Raw genomic sequence first — 25,488 nt, 5'->3', positions numbered from 1 at the left:
AAGTTAGTTGAATATTTGATAGAAGATAGAATAAAAAGCCGCTTATCTGGCAAGTCTTATCACACATTAAATTAACAACACTAGAGAATACCTTAATATCTTTGCACGCAACATGTACACAAGTCAAAGATAAATATACTAAACGAAACGTCAAGAATACTGAATCAGATCTGATGTGTGCAATAATATATATGTATAATTTACTATCAATACTTTTAGGGGAAGTGCAGATTAGATTCAAGCTGCACTTTTTGTAAACAAACCAACCTATTCATATAAACATGCATTGTACCCCGAAATGCACTGTGTTTGTACTTGAGGCCTCCATGAAGCACGTGCAAATGCAATTCTCACTATATTTTAAATCATGCAAGCAAGCTATCCATGTTCTGTCGTCAATTGTTGTCCAAATAATCCATCACAAGTTGCCAATTCTTAAGCATAATTTGACCAGTTTTGGCCTCCAGTGACATCGCTTAAAGCCACCAACTGCTACTTCCTTTTTTACGAGTAATGGAGCAAAGATTTGAAATTTCCTTTCTCTTTCTTTAGAAAAGCACCTTTAACTTCCACATGTCATGAATAGTCCAGATCCTTTTACAGGAATGTATACATCTTACAGTTAACTTTACAGTATGTCTCCGCCCCTAAACAATCAAACCGCCGTCTGGTGTTCTGATTATTACAAGAACAACGAAACATTATCTGTGAATTCCTTTTACCCGAAGGACTAAAGGCGGTAAATCATCATTCATGGAGCTCCGAGCTGTCTGGAGGGCGTCCAAATCAGAGGAGGGAGTGCTGATGAGTTTGGGCTCAGGGGTCACGCTCAGACCAGTTGGTTCATTTACTCTCTCTTTGCGTTTCACTCTCTTGCTCAGAACTTCCACAGAGCAAACATGACACTCTTAGCAACATGCTAACATGCTATAAATGGAATAAATCCAGCTTGGATTCACCTGACAACTGTTACTGGAGGTGGGAATCACAGCTGGCATGTTTTCAAAATCTGAAGCTATTTTTGCAACTTTAGCATCAACTTCTTAAAGTTTTTTGTACTGCATGTACCTGCTACATGACGTTCTGATGCATTGTCAAGAAGGTCTGGCAATGGTCATTAAACGTCTCAAATGCTGCAGTCTGTTGCTCTGATTAAAGTCACATGGAGTTAACTATTGTTCCCTCGCCTGATTAAAATAGGTCTGGAAGCCCCCCTGCTGTTAATTCAGTCTAGACAAAGTAATGAAGCACTTGTAAACCTGACATTCAAAACAGCCAGTCAAAAGTTAAAGCTCGCCTGGCCTTCCTCGCTGTTCCTCTGCTCGCTCTAACGGCAAGGCTTTAATAAGATAGTCTGTTTAGTTATTCCTGGATAATAAATCTTGAGACCTTCGTGTATAGCTGGAAATATTGTTTGCATGTGCAGTTCAGAGCCTTTAATTAGCAGCTCTAATCTTAGACCACACTCCCGTTTGAGGACATGAAGAGATTATCACACAGGTTTCTCTTTGAAGACATCTTTGGGGATATGACTTCTGCTCTCACTCACACACACCAATATCCTCCTTAAAATAACTCCCGGCTCCAAAGTGGATAAGACGTGCTATATTGCGGTGTGTCGGGGCTTTAAAGAGTATATGCTGTGGATTATTTTAGCTCATTTCCTAGAGGATTATCTCTAGTTTGGACGTCTCTGGTTTACCCTTCAGGGCAAAATGCTGCTCTAAAAAACTCACCAGTTGACCAGCATGGCAGCATCGTTCCCCGCGATGAAAGGAAGTTCCCCTCGGACGTGTGGAAATACAAATCCTTGGGAGAAAAGCAGTAAGATCCACCAGAGGAACATGTTCCTCCTCATTCCTCTGCCCCCAGTCCTGTCGGGATCCATGCATCAAGGGCGAAGGTCACCCCGGGGTGTCCCAGGTCGGCAACGCCTGGACGTGTCTGGATGTTTCCGGCGATAGGAGAGGTTGACACTGTGATCCAGACAGCCTGGAGTCATGAGGGCGTCAGAGGGCCCAGGTGATGGGGTCTCACTCAGAACCACCGGTGTTTGGGACCTCCTGACTGCGGCATGGCTGGGATAAGCTTTGCAGATATTTACCTCTCGTTTTAGTTTAAGCCTCGGTACATTTTCTGAGTTCTTCTACCCCCATCAAGAACGCTTCACCATTATTCCACAGACAGCTGTCAAACAACAAAAAGTATTTAAATAAAATGTCCACACTCCGTTAGCCCCCCTCCATCCCACCAGTGATTAGCAGCGGCGAGTGTCCCTCTCCGTGGCTCTGTGTGTGTGTGTGTGTGTGTGTGTGTATGTATCAGCAGTTGGAAATCATGCTTCATGTGTGTCTGTGTGTGTATGTGTGTGTGTGCGTGTTGCTGCCGGGATTGGGAGGGCGTGACTATGGGCTCTATGAGGATCCCGGGACAGGAAGCCTCACCCCTCCTCACCCCCCCTCTCTCTCTTTCTCTCACTGATGGCAGGATGCAGATTGTAACCAGGGATTAGGGAGGTTCAAAAATCCGATTTTGCCTGGAGAAAGCCGTGTGTGTGTGTGTGTGTGTGTGTGTGTGTGTGTGTGTGTGTGTGTGTGTGTGTGTGTGTGTGTGTGTGTGTGTGTGTGTGTGTGTGTGTGTGTGTGTGTGTGTGTGTGTGTGTGTGTGTGTGTGTGTGTGTGTGTGTGTGTGTGTGTGTGTGTGTGTGTGTGTGTGTGTGTGTGTGTGTGTGTGTGTGTGTGTGTGTGTGTGTGTGTGTGTGTGTGTGTGTGTGTGTACACAGTGTGTGGAATATAGTCGTTGGGTTTTTTTCATAGTTCGGCAGCGCCTGCTGGCGAGAGGATTTTTTTTTTTTAAAGCCTCAAATGCAATCTTCACTTGTTTAACTGAATATTGTCCTCCCTCCCTCCCTTGCCTCTCTTTCTATCTCTCTACACTTTCTCTGGATTTACCTCCATTGTCAAATCCCGAACATCAACTGAATAATAATCTACTGTCAAGTCCTCGCAATAATTAACGTATTTCTTTCGAATGGATTTGAAGCCTGAATATGAAATGTTCTCTTTCACCCATCTTTCATTCACCTCCGCATGGTTCCCTATTCTCGCCGTTTGCACCAATTATTACAAAATGAAATAGCAGGCAGGGGGAGGGACACATTAGTTGGGCGATAAGATGTTATGGCCACTTTTAAAGCTGTCAAATTTGTGTTCATAAAAGGAAATGTAGCCTGTAATGATTATGGTGTCCTGTGTGTTAACCTGACACCTGTGGTGCTGTAAGGAGGTCAAATCACATATTAATAATTCCTCAAACAACATTTACCCTGCCGTCTTTTTTATTGTCCCCATTCTAACCTCATGTCCTTGTTATTTCCTCGCCTCCCCTCAGGACAGTACACAGTGATGATGGCCCACTTCTTCCTGAAAAGGAAAATTGGATATTTTGTCATCCAGACGTACATGCCGTGTTTCATGACCGTAATCCTGTCCCAGGTGTCATTCTGGCTCAACAGAGAATCAGTTCCTGCCAGGACTGTCTTCGGTGAGTGACTGACTTACTCATTTGTTTGGTAACGTTTAATGTGTCCCTGATATATTCACATGAGGGAGGATAATTGTCCGCCACTGAGCAGCAGTAGGTGGCAGTTAAGAGTTATTAAAGCGCCCACCTCTGAGTGAAACTGAATATTAAACCTGTCATTACTTGTGTTTGCACCCAGGGGTGACCACAGTGCTGACGATGACCACCCTCAGCATCAGCGCCAGGAACTCTCTCCCTAAAGTCGCCTACGCCACCGCCATGGACTGGTTCATCGCCGTGTGCTACGCCTTCGTCTTCTCCGCCCTCATCGAGTTCGCCACGGTCAACTACTTCACCAAAAGGAGCTGGGCCTGGGACGGCAAGAAGGCTCTGGAAGCTCAGCACCCGAAGGTACAGCTTCAGGGTGTCACGTGAGATATTTAGGTGCAAAAGGCCATTCAAAAGTCTAATACCAGAACACGATCAAGAGTCAACTTCATACTGTCTAATTCGGCTTTCTTTTAAACATAAAAATGTTCTTACAGCCCTTTTAATATTCAACTATAATGTGTGTTCATAGGTGTTAGAACTCATGCTACGCTGTTCTGTTAATAAGAGCAGAGAGGCTGTCATTAAACATAAACCTGCAATCAGTTTGAATCAAAATCAGACGGCTACCTGGGTGAAATTTAATCACACAGCACCCCCGCTTTTAACCAAAAGGTGTCCCATGTGTGAAATCACTACAGACCGAATGAAACACATTGATTATCCCACCACTGTGTTAATCCACCCCTCCCTGAAGTGACTGTTATTTTGTATATATTGATTGTTGTGCAAATGTTCAAATGTGTCTGTTTGTGTATATATAGGATATACATATTTGTTTTTGTTTTTGTATTGGGCATGATGGGACACGGTATTTCGATCTCTCTGTACACACCAAGTGAAACATTGACAATAAAGTTGACTTTGACTTGTGTCTTGTCCCGCTGCAGAAACGAGACCCCATGGTTCTCTCCAAGAAGCCCAATAACATCTGTTCAGCGGGGGTCAACTACACCCCGAACCTCACCAAGGACGTGTCCATCTCCACCATTTCCAACACCACGTCGGTGCAGCTCCGCGCCTCCGAGATCAAGATGGTGGACCCCAAGAAGACGTATAACAGCGTGAGCAAGATCGACAAGATGTCTCGGATAGTGTTTCCCGTCCTCTTTGGAACCTTCAACCTGGTGTACTGGGCCACGTACCTCAACAGAGAATCGGTGACGGTCACGTCCACGTCCACGTAATCTCTTTTTGTGTGTGTGTGTGTGTGTGTGTGTGTGTGTGTGTGTGTGTAAGGGATTAAGTTTGAGAGTGGGTGGACTAAAAAAAAAAAAGGGACAAAAGTAATAGAATAAAAAACAAATGTGTGCGCTTGAAGAACAAAAACTATACTCAACTATCTTATTCAAGCACTCTGATTGGACGCAAGGCTGCAACTGAATCCCTTTCTGTTTTCTCTTATTTCATGGCCTAAAAGAAACTGCTCCTAAGACTTCGAGAGAGCGACTGCCTCGCTTCTCTTTGCATGACGCTCAAAAGGAAACCATGGACTCGTCTTTGTCTTGAATACCGACCATGTATATGTCAATCACCGCTCGAAGGACTCTTCATGGAGGTTTTAAAGGAAACCAACGCAGCAGTTTTTCAACATATTCTGACTGTGGAGGCTTGAAGTGCTTTGGAGAAGAGAACCCCATGCGTTTGAGTCTGAACAGCTCTTGAGATGAATGCTGACGGTGCATTAATAATTTAGTTTGAAGTCTCTCTTTTTCTTTACAAACCTTTGACATGTTTTCTCCTATTGCAGTAGGTGCTTGTGTGTGTCTTTGTAGATCTTTACTTGAAGATACAAAGCCTCCTGCTGCAGGTCTGCTTTCCTGAAAGAGTTGGCAGCTGGAGTCCCAGTGGAAAGAAAAACGGAGAAAGAATGGAATGCTACCTGAAGGTGATAAAAAAAAATGTATTTGAAATATAACATCGCTGGGGTTTTTAAATGACTTCTTCATTCATAAATAATTTTGCAGGGGCAGCGTGCCAACAAGAGTTGAAGAGAAACTTCTTTGGCCCACTTCCTGTTCAGGACACATTTTAGGATTGGATATTTGTGCTTTAACTGAGTTTTGAGCGTGGGTCACTCAGCTAGGAAACTAATATTCACAGTTGAGAGACCAGTGCTCGAAACGCAGAGTGTGTCACATTCAAATCAGCCGAGGGACAGTTTGGAGACTCTCGTTGAGTGAGATGACCTGGATGCAAACCCTTATTTAGGCGTGCATCTGGCTTCGGCAGAATGACGGCGAGCTCCAGGGGCCGGAGTCTAGTTTCGACTTCGCACAGAGCAAACTTACAGTGAGTTTTCAATATGAGGTGTAAATGATTACGTTACAAATACAGAAATAAGTATGTCATACAACCACACTTCAAAATATCCGAACTATCCCTTTAAGAAGGACATGATTTCTGGGTAAATCGAGCTAAAAATACACAAACAATTCAAAAGACATTTAGCTGGACCTCCATGTGTGGTAAAAAAAAGAAAAAAGAATATTGATGGAGTCTCATCCTCATACACTTGTTATGCTTTCTACTGCTCACATAGAAAACACAACGATTTGCTAAACTTTGCAGCTACGATATCTGAGTTTCTTGTATTTTGTCTAAATAGATTTGAAGCCTTTTCTGCTGATTTAAAAAAAAAGGGTGTGACCATGCTTCGAACTTCATCTGAGGGAATCATGTAAATAAACCTTTAGTTTTCCATGTTGCTTTGATGCAAAAAAGATAATGTTAGATTCTTGAGTTTTAGGCATTTGCAAGAAAAAAAAAATGTCTGAAGTTGTTTCCGTCTGATATCTTTCTTAATGTTGGCGTGTCTGAGATAGTTTTCTTCGTGTTGCTTGTAGAGGAGCTCACATCTGTTCCAACTCTGCTTTTGATCTTTGAACCTTCATTTGTCTACATTTAAAGGAAGCACACATTACGGCATTTTGGCTCGAGCCCACCATAGCACATCCTGTTTGTGCGTCTTGTTGGACTATGGTGAGACAAACTCAGGAACAAAAGGACCTTTGCTCCGTGCAGAAGAGTTGCCTCCGTCTTAAATCTCGTGGATTTCAAACCGTGGAGGGCGCATTGTCAATGGCTTGGTTCAAAAAAAAAAAAAAAACAGCTGCTTCTGTACCTGCTTCGCTTTGTGAAATTGGGACCTACAGTTTCTATCATTAGCTCTTTTGTCTTTACTTTGTGCGGCATATTTCCTGTAGTGTTTTTGTGCTGGTTCGTGTTGAATCTCATGTCAATCTAAAGGTGTTGCTGTGCGTCCGATGCTCAGTGGGTGGCTTTGTTTCAGCAGCAGTGTCAAAGAAAAACTCCTCTTCTTAAACATTATCAAGATGCTATTGTCCCCTTTGTTTCTGAAGCTTCGTTTTGTCCGAGCTGAACTCCTCTACAGCTGCTGGATCTCAGCTGACTCAGCCTTAGTAGGAGTTATATTACCAAAGGAAATGAAATGTAATAAGCATTCTGGTCCCTAATCATGTAAGTGTCTTTAGGCAACATTGGTCTGTCCAACACTCAAACATTCCCATCAGCCTTAGCTGTACTTCCTGTGCCAACTGATTGTTCATTAGCTAACGTTAGCATGCTTACAGCTAAAAAGGTACATTTACCTGCTTAGCGTAAGTGTGTTAGCATTATTATTGTTACATGTTTGCGCCAAATGCTGCTTTAAAATGGGGTCGTGTCTAACGTGCAATGGTGGAGGCAAAAGAAGTTCATTTTTAGTTGAATTATAATTTAATATAATATATTTTGAGTCATAAAAGCCAATATGTCTTGTTGTTGAGATTCGTAAAAGCCTCATCTTCTTTCCTTTTTAGTCCTTTTCATGTCCTGCATCGTCACCTGCTCGCTAGTTTGCTAAATTGTGAACCTCAGTGGCTTCTAGACCCAGACAGTTTTGTTAATCGTCCTCCTTTAATGACAACATATTGTGTACAGACTCCCTTAAGACTTCCATCTGAGGGCAGCATTGTTAGCAGAGCACATGGTAGCATGGCCTTCAAACTAAACAGCTGGACCACCGACACCAGCTGGATTCCTCCCTTTTATACCAAACTTTAAGGTTATTTTCATAAATAGACCGCTGGTAGTTCTGTCCATAAACACACCATTGAAGAAATGAGTGCCCCCAGTCGTCCATCCATTAAACCTCTCTTCTCTATTGCCGCCAAGAAACGATTGCCCCCCCCTCCTTCCTTCCTTCAGCCACTGTGACAGACTCATCTGCCATACATCTGTTAGAAAAGGGATTTAGTTCCGCTTAAGTTACTTTCGCCCGTTCAGGGGGGCCCCTTACAGCAAAGCGCTTCACTCCAATTTAAGCCCCAGCCGATGACAAATGCTTGTTTTTCTCTCCGCAGTGTCTGGACAGCTGTGGCTGGTGCGTGTTCGGGACAAATTTAGGATTGATTATGTGTACTTTATCCAAAGCTAGCTCATGGGCTGTGAAGCAGACTGAAGTTTTGAACTTGGGTCTCTTGCCACAGTGATTATTCTTAAAGACTTCCTGTTTGTCCCAGGACACATGCATGAAGTTCCTGATGCTTTTGAGCATCGACAAACACCTTTTAATTCTTGTTTTCGGGGCAGCCATTAAACTGAGATATTTGCTTAATTTTGATTTGCAAAAATGCAGCAAAGCCATTGTAGCTATAGCTGGGCTTAACAGAGTATTTGTGTTACTAATTCTTTGTTTATGTACTGTATTTGTTTTATGTATTATACTTAAAATGATGGAATAAAAAGGATGAGCAAAGATGGCTTTGATTATTAAGCACGGGGCATATAGACGTTTCAATCCTGATTATAGCTGCACTTATTGACTGCATCTTAGCTGATCCCCTGTTGATGTCCAAGTGCTTTATGAACATATAGCTGGATGCACCAATCCCAATTATCACACATCTGTCTCCCTTCTTCTCATTTCAGTTTCTAAAGCGCTGGTTATTTTTGTCACTGTGTTTGATGAACAACAACTTTTTATTGATGAAAGTGATTTACTTCTTAGATTAAATTAAGACACAAAGACAGTAGACATCTTGTCATGTATTGTAGTTTCTTTTTGAGGTCATATGGAGTTGATAAAGGCAGTGTTTGGAAGTACATCTATAATAAGTACTGCATTGATGCACACTTGTGAGGTACATGTACTGTATTAAAGTTGTAAAAGTATCCAATATTTTACAAAATAACCCAAACTAAATGCTTCTCCTTTTCTATATATGTTGAAAAGCAATGCTTGTTTTACCGAGTTAATGTTTCACTACTTTTGTACAATAATGACAAGTTGTGGGTTATTTGTGCAGGTCAGGAGGGTCTACCACCGGTTGCAATGTAAATATAATCCCCCCTGCCTGTTTACCTCTCTTCTTTTCCTCCACCAGGGGGCAGTGAAGCCTCTCTTTGTGTTTCAGACGCTTCTCAACTTCTGCAGGCTGAACGCTGAGATGTCCTATGAGTTGTGCGTCTATTCAGAACATCCATACATGTTATTGTGAGTGCGGGGGAGGGCGAGCTGTGCCTCTGCTCTATGTAAACAGACGTGTGACCTACAGATGCCAACATCAATATCAACAAAACAAGTGCACGGTCACTGAAACTCAAATCCTCCTGGGTCTTTTTGGATGACTTAATGCTCCTTTTGTTGTCATCATGGTGCAGAATATCCTACTTTAAAATCGTATTTATAATATTTGAATGTATATATAATGTACATTCGGGATTTCAGCACCTAATTAAATACAATAATTCCCAAACACATATTGGTATTTATGTGCAGAAATGACATATTTTGATCATGACGCAGCTTCAAAAAATAAATAAAAATTGCTTTTCAATTCTCATAATGCAATTGTGGCCCAGGTATGTATGCACGGTTATGAGTCACACAGGATCCCCCCCCTCCAGCAGCTTCAGACACCATCACCCAGACTCTGGAGCCCAAAGAGGGAGGAGGGCGCTGCTGGATCCCGTCCATTCCGCTCCTCCGCTGGACTGATCAGATTGATTGATCGCCGGGCGCGTCCCGGAGGAAACCCTGCGCGCGGAGGATTTGGAGGGCTGGAGAGAGGGTTAGGGGGGGAGAGACCGCTGTGTGGTCGCAGATGACACGCAGGAGAAAGTGTGTGGGCGGATGAGGAAGTTCAGAGCACGGATTGATGGTCACACACCTACTGTACGGGCACAGCAGCAGCAGCAGCGCCGGGATCTCCGTCCACCCGTTTCTGTGTTAGAGGGGATCCGCGCCTGGGAAAATGACAATCAAGTTTGGGCTCATCCTCTTCATACTTGTCGCTCAGGGTGCTCGGTGAGTCGGATTTTACATGTGCATGATCAACAGGAAGCTTTAAAAGTTCATGGCATTATGGCAATTACGCATTTTTCAGTGTGAATGAGTGTGGATAATCATATTTGATTCTAAGGGCTTTCCCCGCACACACACACACTCACACACACACACACTCACACACACACACTGCTGTGCCCCTAATACACAGTGTGATTCATTTTAAACTCAAATTAAAGGCAATGTTCATCATTAAGGCTGCGACAAAGTTTTTTTTTTAGTGACATAATTTATAGGTTACTAACGACCCCCACCAACACCTCTTGTTTTTCACCCCCTTTAGTTGTGATCTATTGGAATATGGCGACGACGATGAAGATCCAAACGATACCACTGTCACTCAAATGCTGGTGCCCAGGTCGCACCAGGAGGATGCCACACTTATTCTCAACAATTTGCTCAAGGATTATGACAAGACGCTGCGGCCGGATATTGGAGGTGAGGCTGGATCTTATTACAGACTTTAAAGCTCGTGGGAAAAGGAAACTTCAGTGTGAGGGGCGCTGTCCAACGAGCTGGTTGTTATTGGCTGGGAGCTGTCCATGGGGCTGAAACCAGTGACGCTGCAACACTGGTTAGGGGTCTGTCCCCATTTAAAGGCTGTTTAAAAGTCTCTTATGTTGCTTGTTCCAGATCTTCATTGAAGCTTTAAGCGGAATATATACACCCAAGGCTTCATACGGCTGTATCATACCATCAAATGGGGATTTTCTGCTTGTCTTGTCCATCATTTTATGCACATTTTCTTCAAACACAGGCGGCCATATTTGGTATGTTTGGACACTTTGGGATGTCTACTTGGATTTAGAAGTTCTGTACGTTTTTCAGCAATGATTGCTTGCACAGCATGAGTTTGTATTTATGACCCCAGGCAATCAGTTTGTTGGCAGGTGGTGTCAGTTTGGGGTTATACAGAAACTATGACTCAACCTGACTAATATTTTAAGTATCAAATCATCTGCTGATTATTTTCAAAAATATGTATTCCAAATTCCAAGGACAAACATAATAGGCTTAAGTAAAAAAAGAAATGGCAAAGAAAGTCAGCAAATCCTCACATTTAAGAAATGGACCTAAGCATATTGGCAGGAAACAGGTTCAAAACCAGCGTTACATACTTAGAAAAAGAGGATGGAAGCATTATAATACGACAAATTTGGGCAAAAATGGTCAACAAATCAGTATCAATTGAAGTCCTTGGAGAATAAGTCGTTTTTGGACATTTAAAACCCTCTACAGACTTTGTTGATATGCTTGTTTACCTCGAGTCCTGAACTGAGAGTGACCTGTTGGATCTGTCGGACATCATCAAGTCAAAGATACATGGTGACTCCAAATGTGAATCACTGCCTAATTAGGTATTAAAATGTGTCTAAATTCAAAAGCGAATGAAGCCAGGGCTAGGGAAACAGGGTATAAATGATCCTGCAGGAGAATTTTGAACAGATGTAGAGTTGCAATGGCATCTAGAAGAATTAAAATGCATTGTAACAGCCAATAGACAAAATGGTGGAAATGTTGAACTAGCTGTTGCAGAGATAACAGGGGATACATTTTGGCAATTTTCTGACTGATTGACTGACTTGAGATGCTTCTGAAAGTTCAAATGGGAAGCAAAATAAATCCTACTGTAGGTTTCTGGAAGGAAATACTTTGAGCTAGGATCTCAATCATTCAAGTTTAGTTCAAGTATGAAACATCCGTCAATGGACAAGTTTGTAAGAGGACAAATGTTCCAAAGAAATGCTTAAAAAGAGATCCTAAGGCCCAGGGTTATAGACATGTTGACTGACTGCACGTCCAAAAAAAACACATGCATCCTAATAAGAGCTTTTTATACTAGCTCTTTGAAAGGAGACATTTCTAAATGACACGGTTTTCATTGATCTTTGACATTTGCCTCCGTCTTGTACTAGTTTTTACCCATCAAGGAAAATATAGTGGTGGATATTCTTCTCTCTCAAACCCCTCCTGGCGATTGCAGGTTGGTCGTATTGAACAGCGGTGTGAGAGAGGTTCAGGGAGGCAGCTAGAGTCCAAATCATTCTCTGATTGCACTCATACCATTCGTACTCTGCAATCAAAACTCCCCGAGGCTCTGCGAGGAGGTCTGTTCCTCTTCGGGGAGGCCGAACGCTAATCAAATGGTTACTGGTTAGATCCCCAGAGTGTTCTGACTGAAGGGCTCGTTTATTGTTACTGCTTCCAGTCAAGCCAGTCTTTAGAGTGAAAGCTCTAAATGTTGGACAGCCTTGGGATAAAGACAATTATATTGGCTTTATTCTATATAATTCAATGTACTTCTGACTATTATTTATTTCCCCTGCATTTGGAATTTTGCATATTTACAATCAGCAATGAGCTCTTATAAATATTAGGAATAGTTTATACTATTTTGGGGTTGCTCTACTTTTCATTTTGAAATAATGACTGTTTGTGACTTCACTTTTTTAGATGTTATACTTGTTTTATGTCCTGAAGCTCCTGCAGTAACATTTTTCTCACTTCTTATTACCTAAATGCTGGAGTATACATTTTGTATGTTGTGTTTTTACCGACTGATTAGGGGTTTAAATAACGACAAAGTTGATTGAAAAACGGTTGTCATCAAATAATATTGAATCCCCACTCATACTAGCAAAACAAACAAACAAACAAATATATGTGCTCCTTATTTAGTTGAATTGTTTTCCCCCATTTAATACATGTAGCTCAATCCACGAGGTACAGAAGACCAGTGCGCATGCGCGGCTGCCCGTAACTGTATTCACGTAAATTGATCAGGTGACCCCTCTTTTGATTGGGCAGCCAGAGCAGGTGCGCCGGCGAGAGACACGTGTTTGTTTGCTAGCGCTAGGAAAGTTAGCTAACAGTTGCACTTTAGTGAAATAAAACGACTTTCCTCAAATATTTTGACAACGAGCGAAGGTGAAGGTGGACTTTGGCGCACGAAAATACTGCAATTTCACGAAGTAAGTGGCGATTATATTTCTGTAGAACCCCACCTGTCTGAGGCCATGATTGAGAACATTAACGCTACTGTAAAAAAATTATTTTTCATTTTCTCTTTTCCGGGATGTGTTGTGTTGACTGTCCCTTCACTTGTGCTTCATCTTCTGTACGCGGTGAGTACCATTGAGTTTAATTGAGGAAGTAGTTGTTTGGACAGTGTGTGTGGAGCCATCAATTGTCTATACTTTCCATTGGGAGTGCCAAACAGCAGTGTGTGCAGCTCATTTAGCAGCTTGTCACTCCTTCTTTCCTGTTACTAGTGATGGTAGTCTTGCTGTGTTTTGGCTTGTGGCTCCAGATGTTGTGAACATCCGGGGATTCTGCCTAAACATAGGGGGCTCCAGGGGCATGCTCTCCCGGGGACATTTTGCCCCAATTTAGGGCAGCCTTATGCACTTATTCAGGTGATAAAAGGTCTCGTTATCGGTCCATAATTTGGGATAAACGTCGTAGTTACCACAGGAAGATTGTTCTCTCACTGCAACCATAACACAGCAAAATGTTAAGGATTTTCCCTCCAGCTTGGAAGAGGAAAAAAATGACCTTTTAATGAAAACATGTTAAGATTTATAACATGAGCATGTTAGGAATTTGCAGTACAAGTTGTCTTGATGTTTCAAAACATGCAGGTTTAAATATGCGAAACAACCAAACACACCAACATATTGTGTTGGGAAACGGTCATAGTTTAAAGAATGACACCAATGCGTACAATCGGGTTAAAATATATGTATTTCATACAATTAGATAAGTAGGATCTGCACTTTGCGACACTCTCACCTCCTCAATATTTCATTTGTTATCTAAGTATAGCCCCATGAGTATCTGTAGTCTTCAGTAAGACAAATTGGAGTTGAAGTTTTAGATGTAAAATGAGTCAAAATACAGAAGCGTTATGTGCTAAAATGTTCTAAAAGGTTTTTCTTTTGCAGAGAAGTGACGTGAAGTAGAATTTTGCTCTAGTACCTGCTATTCAAGTCAAAGCTGAAAAAGAAAAAATATCAACCCCTTGCTTCACTTTTTCAATACTTTTTCGACAGTTTTTTTGTAAAGTCTTTGATTATTTTACCTCTTTTGCCTCAAACGCTACTTACAAACATTTAAAGCCCCATTTCTACTCTGTTCAGAAAGCTTGGTCTCTCAGCTCTTGATTGTTTGGGTTTGAAGCATACTTGCCAACCTTTAGACCTCAGAAATCGGGAGCATTTCAAAATGAAAAATTGGGGTGGGTGCTAGTGGTTCGCCGGAGCTGTTAGATTAACATTAACATGCTTATTGTAGTTGTAAGTGCACTGCCTTGCGGCCTATAGCACCGTCCTTGATGGAGCATATGTGTGGACTGGACCTGTATTTTACAGGAAAGGAGTGAGCAGTTGTCGATTCTTGTTCGGTTTTCTGTGAATATCTGCCTCACCCTCCCAGACTTTGAGTTGCGCGCGCTACTAAAGAGACGTGTTACCATGGAAACCAAACAATGGTGTAGCTGTATTAAAGTCCGAGTGGAAACAGTCCTGAATAAATCTGAAATGCGGGAGAAATATGACCCCGGGAGGAAACCGGGAGAGGGCAATGAAATCGGGAGTCTCCCGCGAAAATCGGGAGGGTTGACAAGTATGGTTTGAAGTGATACCACCTTCGAGCCTGAAAGACTTGGTCATGGCTTCAATTTGAGTGGATTTGAGCTTGAGATGGACTTTGAGAAGACTTAGTGGGAAGACTTATCTCCAGATCATTAAGAGTTAGTATTTGCGTTATAGGTTATTTAAGACGACCAAGCATCCAGCGTTCACAGGCAATAAGCTGCTGGTGGGAATAGATTTTCTTTCACCTCCGCCCGCGGCTTCCTCTGCTCGCTTCAGCCGGGACGCGGAGGGGGATCTCCCTCCAGCTCTGAATCCATAATTAAGGATGAAATCCAGTTGACAAACCTCAGTGTCGCGCATGAAATGTTAATGTGTGCGCGGGATAATGTAAGGCAGGGGGAAACACACAGGCAGAGAAATAACCCACGCTCATAGAGATGTACACTCGGATGACGCTGAGTCAAAGACAGATCTGGGACATTTAAGTCTCTGTGAAAAAGAAAAAGAAAGAAAAAGAGTGGGTTCAAATGAGAACTGCTGCAATGAATCTCTGTGAAACACACACACACACACACACACACACACACACACACACACACACACACACACACACACAGACACACACAGTTACTGAAGTGAGAACAGTGTGGCTCATTTCCAACGCACACCTGGATTTCTGCTAAGTACACACACACACACACACACACACGCACACGCACACGCACACGCACACACACACACACACACAGAGTATCAAAGCTTTTCCTCTTTTTTTAATTTGTATTTAGCTGTAAGCAACTTCTCTGTAGTTCTGCTTGTGAAAGGCTGCTGGCTGTGGATCCAGGGCACATACTGTACTGTTGCTTTGAGCATATTTCAGATTTCTGTATTAATTGGCTATTAATGCAATACTAGAAGTGTGTTTGTATCTCTCAGTGAAGCTCACTTATTGGGTGAAAGCCACCTCTTAAAGGGGTCCTATTATGCTTTCCCCCCCCCCCCCCCCCGCAAGAAAAGCCAAAGGCCCCTTAATCTATTTGGTCGGTCCATGCATCCCCCCCCCCCCCCCCCCCCCCCTCAAATAAGATAACACATAGGAGTTCATGGCTGCTGTAGACAACGATCTTGTTGCTCTGTGTTGCGTTGCTAATGAGTGAAACACACCGGAGTTGAGGATCCGTGGGGTTTATTCTCCCAAAAATATCATTTACAATTCAGGCATTTAGCAGACTCCTTCTTCCAAAGTGACTTACAATGACCAATTAAAGGGACATCCTCCCTGGAGTAACCGAGGGCTAAGTGCCTTGCTCAAGGGCACACTAGTAGTGGTGTTCCAGGCAGGATTTGAACTCGCAGCCTTCCGATCATCAGCCCACCTCACTATCCATTAGACTTGAGGCCCGCCACAAATAAATCAATGTATGGGAAACACTGACTAACATGAACCTGAACATGAGCAGAATGTGGCCCTTTTTAAATCTACAATACAGAAGGTAAGACTTGGGATGGTTTCACATTTATATCCCATTTGATGTAGTTCTGTTTGCACTTCGTATTTGTCAAAAGTACATTCCTTTCCCACAGTGAGGAAGCCAAATCCCTGTAAAGCAATCTCATATCCAACATAGCAGGGTTATTATCTCAGTTCCCGTGTTTATTTCCCCCTGTCTCTTCCATTCTTTGTGAAGTCAGCGGCGAGCCTAATCTTCATATAAAGTGGGTGACTGGTCCACTTGTGGAAAAGCGTCCCACATCTCCCCCGAGCTGAACAAGTGTTGAGCTCACCTTCCCCGATAACAAGCCGTGCCTCAGATGATGAGATGCTTTTGTGTCCCTATTGTGTCACTTTCCTTTTGGATTCAGAGTGTGACCACTGCGTGCCGTGTGGGTGATCCGAGGCGTGTGTGTGTGCAACAGGGACTCTATGCTTTACATGCAGGGATGATTCAAGGAGTTTGATAAAGGCTTGAGACATACTCTAAATAATACTTGAGTAAATTACAAAAAACCTTTGAGCAAGGTTAACGTCTTAAGCCCACCAACAACAACCTTATCTCCTTTTCTGTTTAAGCTTCGTGTTAATATTTAGTGCCTCTCTGGTCTTATGTTTACATGCTTTAATATTCAAAAAGCTCTTTATTCTCTCAGTTTTGCTGCTCTAAATCTATTGGAGTTGATGAATGCACATTTATTTGCAGGGGAATTGGCAATAACATGCCATGAGTCACACTGCCTCTTAAAATACAAAGTTATGACTCAGAGAAGTTTTGAAATTGTTTTATGCTAATTGCAACAATAGGTGCTGAAGGTTTGAAAGTACCGTAGAGCCTCTGTGATGCTGCAGCTTCTTTCTGTTGCAAACAAACATTAGGCTTGTTTGAGACAAGCGAGACCTGCGCAACGTCTTGCTCGTGTGTTGCATGATGGTTAGTCATTTTGTCCGACTTGCTCTGGAGGCTCGCTCACATGAGACGTTGAAATCTCGCGGGACAAAGACGCCCGCAGCCTTGAGAGCGAGGCGGCGCAGTTCCTCTCCACGGGCTGCGGAAGCAAAATGCTTGATGGGAAACGACTCGCTGGTATCTGGAGCTGAGCGCTCATTGGTGGGTTTTACCCCGTGCTGCTGATGAAACTCTCCAATTGGCTCGGCAAAAGTTTGTTGTTGTTTTGTGTCAGTTTTACGTCGCCACTTCCATTCACATTTTTGATAATTGTTCCACAATGTTTATCATCATGAAATTAATATCTATATATTTTATACTATACTTGCACTGCTTACCGTTTTTATACTTTATATATCTTAGCATATTCATACACACTGTTCATACTGCTCACAGGCTGCTGTGTGTATTCATACCCCTCACTGTTTATTCATCATTCAATTCATTCTATATTTTATTCTGTAGATTGTGTACATTACTTTTTACTTTACTGCTTGTTGCACTCCTGGTTGGAAGCTAAACTGCATTTCGTTGTCTCAGTACCTGTAATCTGTGCAATAACAATAAAGTTGAATCAAATCTTGAGCAGGAACAAATGTATTTACTTAGTATATCTGACATTAACGATTAAACACATTTGTGCATTCTTTATGAATGCAAACCGAGTCAAGCCGACTCCGGAGGTGGCGGTATGCACCTTAAAGTGGTTTGCAATCCGCCAAAAAACCGAGAGAAGAAGAAGAAGAAGAAGAAGAAGAAGAAGAAGAAGAAGAAGAAGAAGAAGAAGAAGAAGAAGCCAACTCGGAGCTTTCCGACTTCAGGTGAGCTTTTTGAGACCTCCCCCGGCTGCGATCGGCTATTCTCGTCTACTTTCGAGGCGAGCCGCAACGCGTCTCAAACAAGCCTATTAACTACCTGTTGTTGTTTTTAAATCCCCAGCATGCACCTGTGCCTTTCACCTTTCACTCCAGTGTCTCTGCCTCATGTCTGTCCCTACTCTACCAGTTAGCCTATTAGCTAGATGACTGAGCATCCTTGTAGATATATTGCCACGCACTCTAAAGAAAGCAGTTGTAGCTCAGTAAATGGTGCATTTAACAGCCGCAGCTGTTTGTTTTGCAATAAACAAAAGAAGAGCTGGCAAACAAACACTATTGCTGAAGAAATAACAAGGAAATTAGCCCCATGGCCAGAGAAGCCACAGTACTGCTTAGCTGCTCACAATTTGGTCACAATAATCTGATGAAGCTCTAAACACTTTAAGATAGTGCCTTATTTGCCTTTTTAGAGTGAAATAACTAGATTAGATTTAAACTCAAGAGAAATCCTGTTTTTCTTTCATGAAGTTAATCCTAAAATGTGTGTGTGTGTGTGTGTGTGTGTGTGTGTGTGTGTGTGTGTGTGTGTGTGTGTGTGTGTGTGTGTGTGTGTGTGTGTGTGTGTGTGTGTGTGTGTGTGTGTGTGTGTGTGTGTGTGTGTGTGTGTGTGTGTGTGTGTGTGTGTGTGTGTGTGTGTGTGTGTGTGTGTGTGTGTGTGTGTGTGTGTGTGTGTGTGTGTGTGTGTGTGTGTGTTACTGATCAGGTGTAGCTTCAGTGTGTGTGTCTCTGAGAGAGAGAGAGAGAGAGAGCCACAGTAAGGGATAATGTGGCAGGCAGACTTAGTACCGACTTCCTGTCTTCTTCTTCTATTTTCTATGTCTAAGTTTTTTATATTTTAACCTCTTTCCTTGTCTTGCATTATCTGGTTCTCTTCTTCTTTACTGGGTAGTTTAGGCCACCATGAATTCAAAGTGTCACGCTCTCCACAAATATCAAATAAATATTTAAAAAAAGTAATCTACAGTGTTTTCAACCAAATGAACGTATTTTTTAAATTGACGGGACTTCTTTCTGCGGATTGATATGGCTGCACAAAGTCCTTTTTCCCATTTGTGTGATACTGTCATATCGCCCAGCCCTATTTGAAGTCGTACTGTACTTTTACTCGTCTATATTTATTCCTTTCTCCCTCTGTGTGTCATTAAGAGAAGGACTTTGATTCAGATAAAAGCCAGATGTTTCAGAAATAGAAACAAAAGTTGCTCAGACATCTTTGACTCCCTTCTCTTTCCCCCTACTTCCCTTCCTTCCAGACCCCCCCCCCCCCCCCCTCTCTCTAAACCTCCCCCTACTTACTATCAATTACTTTACTCAGCTACATTATTCATGTCAGCATTTGCGGTCCAGATTGTAGAGTTTTAAGAGCCCAAGTGGAAGTTTGACCCACTTTGCATCCGATATTAAAAGCCCATGGATCTGATTCAGGAGTCATGTCAGATTCAATCACTGCAGGGCGAAGCACGTGAGGAAGAGGAAGAGGAAGAGGAGGCTTTGCATTATTTGGCCTCAGTGAAACCTACTCATATCCTTGTAGTAAATGTCAGCAGCCCTACATTTCCTCCTTGTTTGATGAAAGATTTAGATGCGTCCTTTGTTTTATTCAAGCATAAAACCAGCGGAAATGTGATCTTAACATTCTTTATTTAGAAAGCTCAGACTGAGATTGTGTTCCTTTCTTTATCCCAGTGCCAGAAGTAACAAGGACGTGTTTGCAAATACTGTGATTTAGCTCCGAATAGCAGTGGCTTTCACTCTGCTTTGGTGGTGTTTTATTCTATATATTAACTCGTAATTATGGTAATTTGTGCATTGAGTAGCCGTCTAAATGTGGAATGACTTCAAGTATGTTAAAGCCTCAACTGCTGAATGCATTATCATTTATTTGTCACTATCTTGTGGCCAATTTCGGTCTTTTCGATCACTATTTTAAGAGGCATTTTGAGCTTTCTTGGGGCATTTTTGTCGTTAACTTTCCTTTTTAAAATCGGAGGCACCTGCTCCATTTACTTTTTATTTTGTTTGCATATGAGGATTTCCCTCTTTTTAATGGGTCATTTTGGTGTATTTATATGAGCAGAGGAAGTTAATCGATGCTATAGAAATTGACGTCAGGGCTCGATGATTCAACGTTATACCCATAGACTGTATATATAAAGGTTATACCTTAAAGGTGTCATTTTGGAGGAACCAGCTCGAGTGCGCTAGAATTTTAAAATACACAACCGGAACAAATCTGCCTCTTCCTTCCTGGCCAAAATACCAGCAACAGTGTGAAAACCTTGTGAAGACTTACAGAAAACGTTTGACCTCTGTCATTGCCAACAAAGGGCATATAACAAAGTATTGAGATGAACTTTAGTTATTGACCAAATACTTATTTTCCATCATTTGCAAATAAATTCTTTAGAAATCAGACAATGTGATTTTCTGAATCAGCAGAACCCGGTGATTTGAAGCTTCTGAGAATGTGTTAATGATGTTTCTCCATCTTTTCGGTCAGTGTGACATCTCATTCATCTCAGGAGTCAAGCTGGGGGAAAACACTGTGTGCTGAAACGAAAATGAGTTTCCATGAAAGATAGAAATCATATCCTCGAGTCAAAGAATAACTAGATCATTATAAACTGCTTTTATTTTGCGCTTAGCATTTTGATATGATCAACAAACTAGAACAAAGATATCTAAATAACCAACATGATGTGGACCTCTTTTGGAAATTGTCAATGAACTGATTGAAATGCTTTTTAACTGCAACACATAGAAACCATTTGATACAGTTAATCAGTTGGCTTATTTAAAACATGATACACACATTGCATATCTGTTCATAACTTTAACTTTAAATCCTGTAAACATTGTTTAATTCACAGTTCTGTAGCACCGGAAAATAAACAAAGCCCAATCTTTAAATGTAGATTCATGTCTTTACATTTCTTATTTTATATTATATATGATACGAAACAGATGAAAGCATTACATTGGGACCTTTTTGACCAAAAGAGCCGTTTTGCCCCCTTTTCCACCAATTTTTTTTGTCTGGAGCCTCAAAACATATTTGATAGCTTACAAAGTTGTATCTATTGTTACATCATAAACAAAAAATACAGTTTTTTTGCATTTATTATTTATTACATTATAGAAAACTGTTAACCTCTAATAATAAAGAAAGAACACATTTTAAAGGAGAATTAAAAAAAGGCACAAGCCTTCTTTAAAGTAAGTCAACACAGCACTTCCAGAGTCCTCTGCACATTTGAAGAAAAATGAATATATTTAAAATGGGCCCACTTTGAAATAAATCAAATATAGCTGCACCCTAAAAAGAGTTAACTGATTGAATTATGACTGAAGGTCGTCAGCTGTCTTCCTCTCCCGTGTTTTCCCTCGATACGTAAAGGCTGCAGCACCTTTGACAACTTCTCTCCACATATCAAACATACCGGTAAGCCAGCATCGCTTGCTGTGAAAGCAGATAACTCTGACCACACAGAATTAAACCCTCTGTGTTCCTCCCATACTTTTCTCTTCTGTGATGTATCCATAGTTCGCTCATCGAGCCGGGGGTCAGGTTATTCACCTGTAAGAAAAGGCGCGGGACCGTAGCAGGATGTGACGCATAGTTTAGTTGACCTAATTAAAACAGTTTTGTTTTTAAATGTACGTGTCACAGTTTCACCTCAAAATACAGAACATTTTCAACCTTGCAACAAAATATAAATAGTCCTACAAATACTTTAATTTTATTTCCTTCTTATTTTTGTCTAAGCTCAAGGCAGCCGGAGTAGAGGGCTTGAAGAGCCGCGGGTTGCCGACCCCTGCATTAGGAAAAAGCATTCGCTATAAAATCTCCAACAGTTTAACAAATTGAGTCCTAATTGCTTTTTTATTCTTGCTAAATAATTTACTGAGTTGATTTAAAAACATTGTTTCCGATTTTACTTTTCCAAAGATTGAGTAATGGTTGCAGCTCTAAGATTAATTATTTGATGCTTGTAGAACAATTTCCTTTAAGCAAAGAAGGAACGATTAAAAGTCATTGCAGAGCTTCAGTCGGCACAAAATGAGATGCATTGTGGGACATGTAGTTTATGGGCAACCTGCTTCTGTAAAGCGGCATGTAACCGTGTAATAAACGTATTATAATCTTTGCAAGCTCTTGCGGGGCCACATAAAATGAAATTGCGTACCGGATTTGGCCCCCGGGCCGTGAGTTTGACACCCCTGCTCTAAAACATCCATCAGAACGCTGCAGCTGATTCAGAACGCCGCTGCTCGAGTCCTCACTGACACTAAGAGAGTGGATCACATCAGTCCAGCTCTGAAGTCTTTGCACTGGCTTCCAGTCGGCCAAAGAACTGATTTTAAAATACTATGGTTGGTTTTTAAAGCACTTACTGGATCAGGACCAAATTATATTAACGATCTCCTGCAAAAGTATGAACCATCCAGGAGTCTCAGGTCTTCTGGAACGGGTCTGCTCTCTGCTACAAGAGTCAGAACCAAACATGGAGAAGCAGCGTTTAGCTTTTATGCCCCGACCAACTCCCTGAATCCTACAGGTCCGCTGCAACTGTTGATACTTTTAAATCGACATTAAAAACGTATCTATTGACGGGTACCACTTTACAATAAGAATACCCTTATAAAGGATTCATAAAGGGCTTATAATTAGGTTATTAATTAGGTTGTAAACACTTTATTAATCATTAAGAACCATTTATAAACCAGTTCTAACATACATCAACACAGGCTCACTATTTGCCAAGAGGACTAAGCCTTATATTGGCTACTTAGCTTACTTCATCTTCTTCATCTATAGCCAGCATCCTTGGTATCTGTTGTTCACTGAGTTGATCCCCCCCCCCCCCCCATTCTATAATGATGTTTCTTGGCATCTCTTTATGACCATTTATTTATGAGTTACTAACATTTATAGTTGCCAAAAGGGAGCCTTATTGTAAAGTGTAAAACACATTCCCATTTATTAATGAGTTACTACCGTTCCTAATAAGCCTTAGCAGTACAGATAAATGTGGGCTCACTATTTGGCAAGATGACTAAGCCTTATATTGGCTACTTAGCGAGAATCAACTCGGTGAGCAACAGATACCAAGGATGCTGGCTGATGGAGACAAAGTAGGCTAGGTAACCAATATAAGCCTTAGCAGTACAGACATATGTGGGCTCACTATTTGGCAAGCAACCGGTCACAGTTGCCCTGTTTATCTCATGTCTTATAAAAGCTTATTAAGAATTTATAAACCTAATTAATTAAATTAATTACGAACTATTCTCAAACCCTTTATAAGGGTAGTCTTATTGTAAAGTGGTACCCTTTGACGCAGCTTTTGGATGAGTTGTTCAAACTCAAACTGCAGTTTGGCTTTTTATCCATGTCAGTGTTTCCCCTAGGTTTACTGCCTTGGCAGGGTGCTGCTCGAAAACAAATGTCGGGGCGCCCACATTTTTGTTATCCTCTGGAGCAGAGAGGAGCTGTGAATTATTGTTATCGATATCGTACAGTAACAAATGTATTTGGACATTAAAAAGTAATACAGTACAGTGTTACACTATACTGTATTACTTTAATTTAAACTGTATTCCCTTCTTATCATGTTGTCTACACTTCTTCCTTTCATTGATACATTTAAATCACCTGACTACAGCATATAACATACCTGCTGCAACCCTGTGCTGCTGCTGCTTCTCTCTGCCTCATCCTCTATTGCTGGAGGCAGCTCCACCTCATCTGATCTCTGATATGAAAGCAATCGTGTTATGATCATATTGAGCTATTGGTGTTAGTGTAACATTAAACAAGCAGTCTACTTGTCATACATTGCTGACGATACATTTTAAGTGGCAATTTGTTGAGTCACTGCCGCTAAATGCCGGTAGCATCAAGCTAGCAAGTCCTGCATTAGCCTCACATCAACAGGTGTAGACAGAACATCCAATTATCCTGAGCTAATTTACTGAATAAACCAACTCACATCTCAATACTGTAGTTCAAAACCGGGTTACCTGCTCCATCTGTGAGCTATTTTTAGAATGCGCACGCTACGTTCGTTGTCGCGTTCGCGCGCGTCCACCTGGGCAGGCAGTGTGTGTCCTTCTCCCGTGACGATAACGGCTGGCGGTTAAAAAATAATAATAAACGAATTTGAAACTTGGGGGGGACACAAACGGGCAGACAGCAGAGCTCGTGCCAATAAAGCAGATTTGTTTGACTTTTTTACACTTTGTTGTTCTCCTTTCCTCCGCTCTTGTCTCTGATTGTGAGCGCGAGTGTGTGCATTCGTGTGTGTGTGTGTGTGTGTGTGTGTGAGCCCCGCCCTTCAGAAACAGAGCGGAGGGAGAATGTGAATACGCAAAGCAGTGTACACTGAAACATGAACACATTGGATAAATAACATGGCGTTTAGTTTATTTAATAAAAGAGCACATGTTCAATGGGAAAAGTGACCGTAGATAGATGACTTCAGTTGAAATTTGGTGCTATATATTTTTTTTTTTTAAAGAAAAAACAAAATAAAAACAGCTTGAATTTCAGGCAGGGCGCGGGGCTCCGTTGGCAGGGCGCAGCGCCCCGCCAAGACAATGGTAGGGGAAACACTGCATGTATTTGATACCTGGTGTGTTTATTTTATGACCTTCGCTCAATAATGTGCTTCCACTGTATTGGTTATTTTTGTTACCTTAAAAGCAGCTTACACACATTTAAGGTAGCTTCAAAAAGCAGCGATTTAAAAGTGACAAGACTCAGTTTTTATCCAGATCTCAGTGACAGTTTCTGCATCAACTTAACATTTAGCTTCATGACTTCCTGTGGAAAAGCTCACACCCACCGCCGCCAGATCTTCTGCTCCATAGCGACACACAGTGAAGCTATTTAAAGGAGGAACCACCCTCAAATTAAAGCATTTCCCCAGGAGTTAAACACTCCTCCACCTCTAGTTCAGATCTGGGTGACTCCTCTACTCCTTGATTCTCTCTCAGTTGACATTTGGCTCGACACCTCCGCTCTCTTTAAAGGACACATCTCCTCCAGATTTAGAGTCCGGTGACATTTCCGTCTGACGGGAGAGAAGTTTAGATGCCGGAAAATGTTTCTCCTCACATCTCAGGTAGCCAAGCTGACAAGCACCTGCAGGAAGGGAGGGGGAGGGGGGGGGGTGCAACAGCTTCCCACACACGGGTGGAGACACAATTAAAGACAGACAGACAGACAGACAGACAGACAGACAGACGAACGATATGCGTTGCCTAATGTCTCAGGATAATAATTGTTCTTGAGTTTTATATTTAAAGAGGCCCTGTTTTAGCATTGTTGGGGGGGTCTTCCCTTTCCTGTCGTGTGTTTATATAGGTTTGTGTGCATGTAAATGGTCTGCAAGGGCAAACATCTCAATAGTTGCATAATCGTGGCTAGGACTGCAACACATTGAACCAATCAGAGCAGACTGGGGTCTGGTTTCAGACGGAGGGTGAAAATAGGTGCTGCAGCCCAGGCAGTATGAGAACAAGAAAGAGCTTTTTGAACATGGAGACATGGAGACATGTCCCAGTGGAGACATTATTAACATAAGGTCTCT

The 25,488-nt window shown here is 41.9% G+C and overlaps 2 protein-coding genes across 9 annotated transcripts in view; both read left to right on the top strand.

Annotated features, from left to right (window-relative positions):
* LOC307033985 (gamma-aminobutyric acid receptor subunit alpha-5-like) overlaps nucleotides 1-8,389 on the top strand; it is a 97,166-nt gene extending 88,777 nt beyond the window's left edge. For 7 of the 8 annotated variants that reach the window (XM_079672637.1, XM_079672640.1, XM_079672638.1 and 4 more), the window contains 4 exons: nucleotides 3,391-3,543; nucleotides 3,722-3,933; nucleotides 4,521-4,813; nucleotides 5,051-8,389. In XM_079672637.1, the coding sequence (XP_079528763.1) occupies nucleotides 3,391-3,543; nucleotides 3,722-3,933; nucleotides 4,521-4,813; nucleotides 5,051-5,063 (671 nt within the window). In that variant the 3' untranslated portion in view covers nucleotides 5,064-8,389. The remainder of the gene's footprint in view (nucleotides 1-3,390; nucleotides 3,544-3,721; nucleotides 3,934-4,520; nucleotides 4,814-5,050) is intronic. The other variant, XR_013806738.1, reaches the window with a different exon arrangement.
* Nucleotides 8,390-9,757: 1,368 nt separating this feature from the next.
* Nucleotides 9,758-25,488, top strand: part of LOC307033992 (gamma-aminobutyric acid receptor subunit gamma-3-like) — a 111,331-nt gene continuing 95,600 nt past the window's right edge. The window contains 3 exon segments of the mRNA XM_079672653.1: nucleotides 9,758-9,864; nucleotides 9,866-9,940; nucleotides 10,263-10,417. Of these exon segments, the coding sequence (XP_079528779.1) occupies nucleotides 9,767-9,864; nucleotides 9,866-9,940; nucleotides 10,263-10,417 (328 nt within the window). The 5' untranslated portion in view covers nucleotides 9,758-9,766.

This window comes from Notothenia rossii (assembly GCF_949606895.1).
Source record: "Notothenia rossii genome assembly, chromosome: 3".
NCBI lineage: Eukaryota > Metazoa > Chordata > Actinopteri > Perciformes > Nototheniidae > Notothenia > Notothenia rossii.
This window is presented reverse-complemented; position numbering and strand designations above follow the sequence as displayed.